Source organism: Phyllostomus hastatus, unplaced genomic scaffold, assembly GCF_019186645.2.
Source record: "Phyllostomus hastatus isolate PE091 unplaced genomic scaffold, TTU_PhHast_1.1 phas_contig_210, whole genome shotgun sequence".
In the NCBI taxonomy this organism is placed as follows: domain Eukaryota; kingdom Metazoa; phylum Chordata; class Mammalia; order Chiroptera; family Phyllostomidae; genus Phyllostomus; species Phyllostomus hastatus.
Genome location: NW_025333737.1, coordinates 36,881,906 through 36,892,590, shown reverse-complemented (window position 1 = coordinate 36,892,590; position 10,685 = coordinate 36,881,906). Strand labels below are relative to the sequence as shown.

The 10,685-nt window shown below is 66.9% G+C and overlaps 1 protein-coding gene across 1 annotated transcript in view; it reads left to right on the top strand.

Annotated features, from left to right (window-relative positions):
- Positions 1-4,401: 4,401 nt before the first annotated feature.
- The window catches only part of DNAH17 (dynein axonemal heavy chain 17), an 85,796-nt gene continuing 79,512 nt past the window's right edge, over positions 4,402-10,685 (top strand). The window contains exons 1-10 of the mRNA XM_045835881.1: positions 4,402-4,746; positions 5,946-6,139; positions 6,791-6,983; positions 7,221-7,320; positions 7,579-7,664; positions 7,790-7,915; positions 8,597-8,749; positions 8,890-8,976; positions 9,601-9,768; positions 10,253-10,369. Of these exons, the coding sequence (XP_045691837.1) occupies positions 4,402-4,746; positions 5,946-6,139; positions 6,791-6,983; positions 7,221-7,320; positions 7,579-7,664; positions 7,790-7,915; positions 8,597-8,749; positions 8,890-8,976; positions 9,601-9,768; positions 10,253-10,369 (1,569 nt within the window). The remainder of the gene's footprint in view (positions 4,747-5,945; positions 6,140-6,790; positions 6,984-7,220; positions 7,321-7,578; positions 7,665-7,789; positions 7,916-8,596; positions 8,750-8,889; positions 8,977-9,600; positions 9,769-10,252; positions 10,370-10,685) is intronic.

Here is a 10,685-nt window from a genome sequence, read left to right as displayed (position 1 = left end):
CCTGGTCACGTGACGGCCAATTGCAACCACCTGTCCCGTGGTGACTCCCAGGAGCGGCGCCCGGTGCTCAGGGGGCTTCCCGGAGACCAAGGGGGCAACGGCCGCGCGGGACACATCCTGGGGGACTCACCCCAGCTGGGCACTGAGGGGGTGAGTAGGAGTGGGACAGGTGTGTGTGCATGAGTGTGCATGCACGCAAGACCGTGTGTATGCACACATGTGTGTGAGAGCACACACGTGTACATGCACATGACTGCCCGCGTGTGTGGGTGTCTGTGCGTGTGTGGATGTGCGAGCGCATGCGTGAGAGCGTGGAGTGTGACGGGGGTTCCAGCCAGGCGGGGAGGCCCCGGGGGAGCGGGCGTCGGGAGGAAGACCGGCGGGGCTGCAGCGGGTCCCGGTCAGGTCCGGTCTGGTCCGGCCGGGTCGGGTCCCGGGCGGGCCAGCGGGGAGAGCAGTGCAGGTCTGGGCAGAGGCCAGTTGGCAGCTGCGGTGCGATAAACCGCACAGTGAGTGGCGGGTGGGAGAACCAGAGTGAGCTCTGGGCTTCGCGTGCTCACCGCGGTAACGCTTCCTTGCCCCCCGCCCCGCCCCGCCCCACCCCGTACCAAGGGGCCGGGCCAAGGCTCAGAGGGCCGTTTGGGGGTCGTTTGGGCTTGATCCCAAGGGCAGCAGGAAGTTGTTGGTGGGTTTGAAGCAGGGGGAGACATGACCATTGCCTGTTTGAAGAGGCTCTGGAGAACGGGCCGTTGGGGACAGGAGTGGTGTGGGGGAGGGAGGGGTCCCCGCCCAGGGGCCGGCTGCAGCAGCGTGAGCCGGAGAGTAGCAGCCCGGGAGGCCAGGGAGCTGGGGGGAAGGGCTGCTGGGGTCGCGTGGGTGGGCGCTGAGGTGCTGAGGGCGGGGTGGGGGTGAGAGGGGGTGGTACCATAGCATCCAGGGAGCCTGGGTCTCCCCGAGTATAGGGCTTTTTGGGGGGGTGTGGAGAGACATGATATAAAAATTTGCCATTTTAGCCATTTTTAAGTGTGCAGTTGCAGTTCAGGGCATTACACACACTCCCACTGCTGCACAACCATCACCAGCCCCCTCTCCAGAACCCTCCTCGACGCCCCAAAACCCGGGCCTCCGTGAACACCAGCTCCCCGCCCCGCCTCCACCCTCCATTCTCCATGTCCGTGACTTGGGCGGCTCCGTTTCCCCAAGGACTAACGATGTTGGGTTCCTTTTCGTGTATTTAGTTTTCGGTCACTTGTATATTTGTCTTGGACAAATGTCTATTCCCTTTACCCATTTTTTAAAAATTCTCACCCTAGGCTATGCTTATTGATTTGAGAGAGAGGGAGGGAGGGGAAGAAAGAGAAAGAGAGAGAGAGGGAGAGAGAGGAACACCCATCAGTTGCCCGAGTTCGCTCCCCCACTGAAGGTCAAACTGGCAACCAAGACATGTGCCCTGGCCGGGGATCGAACCCACCACCTTCTGGGGTAGGGGCTGGAGGTTCAACCAACAGAGCCACCCGGCCGGGCATTTCCTCTAGCCCCTTCTGAAGGCTGTTGTTTGTGCTTTGGTTGTCGTGTTACGTGTCCTCTGACTCCTCTGGACATGGGTCCCTCTCGGACGTGTGACTGGCTGGTGTCCCCCCCCCCCCAGTTCTGTGCGCTCTCTGCCCACTTCCTTTGCAGCAAGCTTTGAAGCGCCAGCGTTTCCGATGTCGGCGTTCCCCAATTGATCTACTTTTTTGGTCACTTGATCATTTTGACTCTTACTTTGATATCTCGGACCCCTGTCAGTTCATTTCTGTAGACAGTGCGGGGGAGGGTCCAACTCCCCCCCTCTTGGCATCTGGCTGTCCGGACGCCCCAGCGCCACCTGTGGGCAGGACTGTCCTCGGCCCCGGGGAACTGCCGGCTGCCCTGTCGGACACCGGCTGCCCGCGTGTGTGTGTGGGGGGTCTGTCTCCAGACTCGGCCCCACCCCACGGAGCTGTCCGTCCGTCCTTGCGCCGGCCACACTCGGTGCTGGCCACACTCGGTGCCGACGGCTCGGCCCTGTAGTGAGGGCAGCTCCTCCAAGGTGGTTCTTTTTGAGATTGTTTCTCACCCTGGCTGGCGTGGCTCAGTGGATTGAGCGCGGGCTGCGAACCAAAGCATCCCAGGTTCGATTCCCAGTCAGGGCACACGCCTGGGTTGCAGGCCACGGCCCCCAGCAATCGCATATTGATGTTTCTCTCTCTCTCCCTCTCTTTCTCCCTCCCTTCCCTCTCTAAAAATAAATAAATAAAATCTTTAAAAAAAAAAAAAAGAAAAAAGAAAGGGAACCAGGAGCGGTGGAGCAGACGGTGAGCACTGACTGAGACCACAGATGGGAATCCCAGCAACGACGCCAAGCGACCTAACTGCCCCGGGTCCAAGGTACGCGGGGCCGAGAGCCTTTCCTGCGTGCCGGGTGTGGAGGGGTGCCCGTGCGCTCTGAGGCCCCGGTCACTCGGGTCTGGGGGAGAAGGTTCTAGAAGTCCCAGGCGCTGAGGGGGCTCGCGGGAGTTCCGTGGCAGTTGGAGCCCTCCGAGGGAAGGGAGCCATTTCCCCCACCAGCCTGGGGAGGGAAGCTGCCTGTCGGCTCGCCCTGCAGGTCTGCGGGGCAGGCGTGTGCCGTCGCTGGTGAGTGGCCCCGAGCCCAGGGAGAGGCGGCGCCCTGGCCCTGGGGGGCAGGAGGCCCGTCACCCCCCACCCCCAACACTGGAGACAGCTCTGCTCCCGCTCAGAGCCCGTCAGAGGCCCGGGCCCGGCCTGCAGGCTGCCCACAGCGGCCCAGCCCCTCCCGGACTCCTGAGTCCCCCGTCCTCACGCCGGCCGCTCCGCGATGTCCACCGCCTCGGCCCGCTGTCCTCTCCTGGGGGCCCCGGCCCTGGCTTCTCCCGTCTGGTCCTGAGGGCCCGGCGTGGGGCCGCCTCCTGGAGAAGCTGTCCCTGGGCCCCCCTCCCACGGCAGTGCCTGGCCTCTGCCCGACGCATCACAGGGGACCACGCTGTTCCCGGGGGGCTCCCCGGCCCTCCCCCTAAACATGGCTAGATGGCAGTTGGAGATCAGGCTGGCTGATGGGGGGAGACTTGGGGGCCAGCGGGGACTCCAACCAGGGGGGCTCTGGAGGGACCCCACCCTGATGCCAGTCTTAGAAGAAAAGTTAATTTTGTAAAAGCCCAAGTCTATGAAATCCTACACAGCACGGGACTTCCTTCATTCCGGTGGCACCGCCGACGGACAGACTCACGGTGTTTCTAGAATCCTCCGTGGACGCAGACGCCTGGGAAGGCGCCCGTGCAGGTGTGCAGCAGGAGGGGTGCTGGGGAATTTGGGACGGAGGGGTGCCACCGCTGCTGGAATGTCCTTCCTGGCCCCCAAAAGGCGCTGAGCAGCCCCAGGTTCCCCCAGAAACCTACCGCCACGTGCCCCCCAGGCGTCGGGGAAGCCAGCCTCGGGCACGGTGTGGCAACCCACCGGGGACTCGCCCGCCCGCCCCACCGGTGCCAGCCCTCGCAAGTAGCCTGTCTCTATCTGGAATTTTGATATTTTATTGATCACGAGTTTGCATGAATTTTTCTGGTTAAAAATACTGAAGTGTCACTGACCTTGGTTACTGAAACTCCGGGCGTCCCTTGAAAGGCTGTGCCCACGGGGAGTAGCCCGCTCTCCTCACCCTGGTCTTGGCCCCTTGAGACTTCAGGGTCTTCTCCGAGGGGGTCCCCACCCAGCCCTCCGGCGAACCCGGGGAGGGCCACCAGCATTCTCCCAGGGAGACACGGGCACGGGCTCCAGGGCCGGTGGGGACTGTGCCATGGAATCCCTCCACGGGCCCTGGGTGCGGGGGCAGGGAGAGACTCCAGCGCAGGGAGAAGTTGGGGGACACTGTGACAGGTCGGGACGGGGACAGCGTGATGAACTTCACCCTGCACCCCGGGGTCACCCCGCCTCTTCTGCGTCTCCCACATATTCTCAGGGTGCAGCGCCTTGATTCTCGCTGTCCTTGGCCCCTTGAACCCGACCTTCTCTGGCCACCCCTTTGGACAGCCTTGCCGTGACCGCCTCCTTTTTGCATCCCGCCCCCTGTCCCCCAGAGCCATGCCCGCCTTTCACACAGACACACGGTCCTGTCTGCAGCCAGGGTCCACCCGTGACCGGCCACAGTGGGGTGGCCGGCCGCTGTCCCGCCCAGCAGAAAGCGCGACCCCTGCTCCTCCCCCGGGTCTGCCCACCCCTCGCCACCCCGCAGCGCAAACTTTCACCACGAGCCCTTCCTCTGGCTGGGTCAGAGCCGGGTCCCCAAGGGCTGCCCCTGGGAGCCCCCCCAACCCGTCCGCGTGTCTGTCCGCTGCACAGAAGGCGGCGGCGGCCTGAGCAGACGCCGCGATGACGATCCCGCCCGACCCCCGGCTGGAGTACCTGGAGAAAGTCGCCGCCGTCATCCTGAAGTTCAAGCCGGACAAGTGGAACAAGATGACGGGGGCGGAGGAGAACCTGGCGCTCTTCACCGAGTTCTTCGAGAAGGCGGACGTCGGCGTCCTGGTGCTGACGCTGAACCCGGCCGGCATGATCGTCCCCTGCCTGGGCTTCCCGGCCTCCCTCAAGTTCAAGGGGGTGTACTTCATCAAGAAGAAGCCCGAGACGCTCAAGAAGGACACCTACAAGGACAACCTGATCTACGGGGACATCAGCCCCGCCCCTGTCGACCAGCTGATCGTGATCGTGGGGGAGGTAGGCGCGCCCCCTGGCGGGCGGCCCGGGCGGGGGCGGGGGCGGGGTGTGAGACCGAGGGGGGGCCAGGGCTCAGAGGGGCAACCTTGCAGGGAGCGGCCCAGAGCCCCGCCCCCCACAGGGCGGTCCCGCGGGGCGGGGCAGCTGGTCAGACAGGCAGGAGGCCGGGCCCCGCCCCCTCAAGGCGCTGGAACAGACAGGTGTTCCGGCCAGACCTCCGGGGGCTTCCGCGCCCCTGACGGCTCAGAGGGCCTTGGCCGCACCGCACTGGGTGCGGTCCCTTTTCACAGCCGCGGAGGGGGTGCGCCCTGTGAGCCCAGGGAGTCGAGCGTGCCCGGTCCCGAGACCCCGAGGAAAGAAGGGGAGAACAGGGCGCTGCTCTGTGCGTCCCCCGACGTCCTGCCTCCTCCGCGGCGTCGCTCTCGCGGGTACAATGCGCACAGCCACTCCGGGCCCGCGGCCCAGCCGGGGCGCCAGTGACTCAGCTTCTCCAGTCGCTGGGGTCCTCCTCTGTGAAGTGGGGACCGCACCCCTGCCTGGTGTGACCCCGAGGCCCGGTCAGCTCCCCCGGCCTCCGGACCGGGAGGGACCCAGCGGGCCGCCGCGCGAGCAGGGTGACTCTCCTCCCCGGTCCGGCCCCAGTGACAGCGGCCTGCAGCTCCGGAGTCTGCAAGTCCAAGGTCAAGGTGTCGGCAGTGCTGCCCTTCCCCTGGGCTTGCAGTCGCTTGTCTTCTCCCCGTGTCCTCACACGGCCTCCCCTCCGAGTCTGCCCCGACTGCTGCGCCTCAGAAGGGCAGCCGCTGTGTCGGTCAGGGCCCACCCTAGGGGCCCGGTTCTACCTCGGTCCCACCCTCGAGGGCCCCCCCCTCCACATGCAGTCGCACCCTGAGGTGCTGGGGGCCAGGATTTCGACACCGAGGTTCGGGGGACACACTTCAGCCCCTAACGGTGCCCCCGCGCAGCTCAGGATGCCGGCTTCCAGCCGGGAGCGCGTGCTGTCCTAGTGGGTGCCGGGCGTCCCCCGCATAGTGGTGGCTTGGCCCCTGCGGAGACACCGGCCCCCCCTCCGGGCATGCAAGAGGACACGGCTTCCCCAGGCCCGGGCACCGCGCGCTCGCCGTCCCCCCCCACCGCCCCCCCCCCGCCGGGCCGGAGTGGGCGTGGCCAGGGCGGGGCTCAGCGCCCCTCCCCCCTTGCAGATCCTGTACTCGCTGCTGAACCAGAGCGAGAACACCAGCGGGTGGCCGCAGGTGGTGGCGGAGGACATCGTGCGGCAGGTGCACAAGCTGAAGAACGAGGTGTTCGTGATCGGGGGCAAGGTGCGGGGGAAGACCCTGCTGCCGGTGCCCGAGCACCTGGGGAGCCTGGACGGCACGTCGGAGTCCCTGGAGAGGTGGGTGCCCCCACCCCCAACCGGGCCGGGGCCAGGCGCCGAGTCCAAGGTGGAGGGCACCAGGGCGGGACAGACGCCCATGCGTCCAGGCCCCGGCATCACACGGCAGGCACGGGGCGCCAACGGTCACCCCTGCCACGCAGCCAGGGAAGGGCACGCCAGCTTTAGGCTGTAGGTAGGGACTGAGGGGCGCGGAGGGGCCCAGAAGGGGTTCCAGCAGGTGGGGCTGTGATGTCCCAGGGGCACCTCGTGGGCTGGACCACCCTCTGCAGCTGCCTGCAGCACGAGGCTCCCAGAGCTGGACAGGGTGGCGGCTGGTCCCATGCACTCACCACAGCGGGGGACGCTCGGGGAACTCTGTGTGGGTCCCCTCTGAGCCCCGCCACACGCCCCGTGTGACCCCGATTGCTGCCAGGGGAGCTGTCTCGGACATTTATTCCAAAGCCAGTCTGCTTCTGTTCTGGGGGAAGGGGAGCCAGCATGTGACACAGCCGTCCTTTGCTCAGGGGGTGGTTTGGGGACCCCTCCAGCTTCCCCGAGGTGGCTGTGAGGGGCCCGGGGACGTGAGGGGGCGCTGGGGGCCGCTGGGGCAGAGCCGCCAGAGCCCCGCAGGCGAGGCCGGCCCAGCACCGGCCGACCCTGTGCCCCCAGGCTCCCCACCTCCCAGGACAACTCGCTGCTGCACGCCATCGAGACCATCGTCATCGACTGGTCCCACCAGATCCGGGACGTGCTGAGCAAGGACTCAGCGCAGGCCCTGCTGGACGGGCTGCACCCCCTGCCCCGGGTGGAGTTCGAGTTCTGGGACGCCCGGCTGACCAACCTCAAGTGCATCTACGACCAGGTGACGCCCCCCCTTCCCCCCACCCCGCTCCGCTACGGGGACCGGGCACTCAGCGGCCAAGCAGCCAGACAGCCCGCACCCCCACCAGCAGCACCCGCCAACCCTCGGCCTCTCTGCGCTGACCATCGGGGCTCCGGCCTCAGCTCCCCCCGCCCAGCTGTAGGGTCGGACAGCACCGGTGTCTGGGGTCTGCGGGCCCCCGCCGAAAAGCTAAGGTCCTTCCTCTCACCCTCTCAGCTGAACAGGCCCAAGGTGAACAAGATAGTGGAGGTCTTGGAAAAAGCCAAAAGCTGCTACTGGCCAGCCCTGCAAAACGTGTACATGAGCGTCAACGAAGGTGGGCCTCGGACCTGCCCAGGGCCGTCGGTGCCTTCGGGCGTGGGGGGCGTGCGGGGGACCCTGGGGGACACAGCCTGCCCCCCACTGCGAGCAGCTTCCCGGTCCCCGTCCTCTGAAGAAGCCGCCGTGTTTTGAGGGCGCGGGTACCCCGGACGCGGAGCAAGCGGCACTGGCAGCCCGTCCTACGCCCAGAGTGGGGGGGCCGGTGCTCGCTGCCGGGCGGATGTGCCCCCGACTGTGTCCTCGCCCCGTGCAGGGCTGAAGGAAGCCGAGGACATCGTCCTGTACCTGACGCCGCTGCGGGTCCTGCTGGAGGAGATGGAGCAGGCCGACTTCACGGCGGTGCGTCCGCTGGGCTGCGACCAGGAGCCCCTCCCTCTGCTCTGGGGGCGGCCCCTCCTGGAGCTGTGGGCACAGGAGAGCCGGGGTGTCACGACCAAGCGCCCCCCCGCCCCGTCTCCCCACAGCTCCCCACCTTCATCGCCAAGGCGCTCTACACCATCTGCTACATCTGGGCCACCTCCAAGCACTACAACACGCCCTCCAGGGTCATCGTCATCCTGCAGGAGTTCTGCAACATGATCATCGAACTGGTAGCTGCCCCCTGCCTCAGCCAGTACCCCACCCCCCTGCCCAAGGGGTCCTCACCACCCTCCCGACCTTGGCCTGGCCCCGCCCACATCCCCAGCAGGAGGACACGGGCAAAGCTGTCGGCACCGGCACCGGGGTGTTCAGGCCCCGGGCTAAGTGTGGCATCTCGGGGGCCTCCGGCGCTCTCCCAAGACCTGGGCTGCGCCCGCCCAGCCCAGCTCACATGGGAGGGAGAGGAAGGGGACCGGGGCTCTGCCCCCTGTGCCAGCGCCCCAGGACTCAGCCAGGGGCTGTGTGGGGTCTTCTAGTCCCGTCTCCTGGATACGGCTCGCTCTCCTTCCTTCCTACGAGCTCGTGGTCGCATCCGTGGCTGCTGGCGGGACTGACCACGGTGGCCTCAGCCCTGTCAGCCAGCCCCGGGGGACTCCGCCCTCCCCCGCCCCCCCCCCCCCGAGGGCCACAGCAGGGTGCCCCAGCCTCACCCACCTGTGACCGAAACCCATCTCGCCGCAGCCTTAGCTCAGGGCGAGGGGCCAGGTGAGGGGAGCCACCCCGTCCCCCCAAAAACCACCCGGCAGCGGGCAGGCGGGTTGGGTCCGAGAAGCCGGTCTCCGACCGGCCTCACCGTGCGCCTGCGTGCGGCCCCACGCGGCCGACCTGCGGGTGTGCGGCCTCCCCCGCAGACGCGGACCTACCTGGGCCCAGAGGAGGTGCTGAAGGGCCTGCAGGGCGAGATCGAGGAGGTGCTGCACAACATCGCGCTGTCGGCGGCCGTGCTGCGGGAGCTGTACCGCACCTACGACTTCTGCTGTGCCAACATGAAGCTCTTCTTCAAGGTGCGGCCCCGCCCAGCCCGGCCCGGCCCGCGGGGCCGGTGTGGGGGTGGGGGTGTGGGCCAGGTGTGGGGGGGCTGCGCGGCCGGAGGGGGCGCGTCTGAGGCGGACTCCGCCTTCTCCCTCCCTGTCTCGCCTCGAAGGACAAGGAGCCGGTGCTTTGGGAATTCCCGTCCTCGCTGGCGTTTTCCCGGATGAATTCTTTCTTCCGTCGCGTCCAGACCATTGAGGTAAAGGAGAAGCCGGGGTCGCCTTGCCTGCCCCTCCCAGGCCACCCCCACCCCCGCCCCTGGGAGGGGCTGCGTCTTCCGTCCCCACAGCCCCCACAGGTCCGTGTCCCGGGGAGGCTGGGTTGTCCAGCTGCCTCCTCCGTGCCCAGAGCCCTCAGCCAGCAGCGAATGGGGCCCAAGCCGGGGGCTTTTCCCCTTGGCTGTTGTCCTCCGTCCGTGACCCAGGGAGTGACCCCGGTCAGGAAGCCTGGGGACCGCAGGGGGAGGGTCGGTGGGACCGAGTGCGGAGGCCTTTCCTACGCCTGCCTTCCCCTGCTGGGGACGCCGGGCCCAGGAGGGCACACGGTGTGCTGGTTTCGGCCGGCGTGGGGACGGGGCGAGAGCCCAGCCCCATCTCCTCCTCCTCCTCCACGGTCACAGCCGGGGATGTGCTAGAAGGGGCTCGGGAGAACACTGGCTCCAACAGGCGAGCCTCCCCCCGCCCCCCCCCACCTCCCCACCCCCGTCACCATTGTCGTGTGGCCCTAGGGGACCTCGCGTGCTCCCTGGCTGCTCTCTGCTGGGCTGCGGGCTCCGTCAGAGGCCGAGCCGCTGCCTGGGGGTCCGGGGTCTCCCCTCCCCCAGAACCTGTACAAAACCGCCATCGAGTTCCTGAAGCTGGAGAAAATCGAGATCGGGGGGGTGCGGGGCAACATCCTCGGGAGCCTGGTGGCCCAGATCTACGAGGAGGTCTTCGAGCTGGTGAGGGTGTTCGCCGACTGCAAGTACGACCCCCTGGACCCGGGGGACTCGGTAGGTCTGGGGCCCAGGCTGCCGGCTGGGGCGGCGACAGATGACACCCCGAGGCGGGGGGGGGGGACACCTGGAGGGGGTGTAAGGCAAGGGCCCCAGCCCTCTTCTTCTTCTTTTTTGTTTTAAAAGATTTTACTTATTTATTTTTAGAGAGGGAAGGGAGGGAGAAAGAGAGAGAGAGAGAGAGAAACATCAGTGTGCGGTTGCTGGGGGCCGTGGCCTGCAACCCAGGCATGTGCCCTGACTGGGAATCGAACCTGCGACGCTTTGGTTCATAGCCCACGCTCAATCCACTGAGCTACGCCAGCCAGGGCTCCCAGCCCTCTTCTTGCAGACAATGAGCAGGCTCCACTGTGGGACGGCACCCCACACCCTGCCAGCTTCGGGGTGCAGCGGCAGCGGGGGGCGGGGAGAGGGTGTCAGGGTGAGCCCCGTCCCAGCCCTGCATGCCGATGAAGAGGTTGACGTCTGAATTCGCTTTCAGAGTTTTGACGACGATTATGCTGATTTTGAGACCAAAATTCAAGACCTGGACAGAAGGCTGGCCACCATCTTCTGCCAGGGCTTTGACGACTGCAATTCCATCGAGACCTGTGCCAAGGTGAGCGGCGTGGGGGAGGGGCCGGCTGAGCATTCACCCACGGTCCCTGGGGCGGGCGGTGCCTGAACATTCCCAGAGACCCTTCCGCCAGCCCGGGCGAGTCCAGTGCCGGGGCACACCCTCTCTCTGTGAGGAGACCTCCTTTCACTTGGGCGACCAGCTCCTCCCCTCCGTAGTCCCAGGACTGTCTGGTTTTGAGACCCAAAGTCGAGTCCAGCGTTTCGGAGACTCCTCCAGCGCCGGGCAAGGACCCCCAGGCCCTGGGGCCCTGACGCGGAGCCCCAAGGGCTGCCCAAGTGCAGGGTGTTCCTGACGC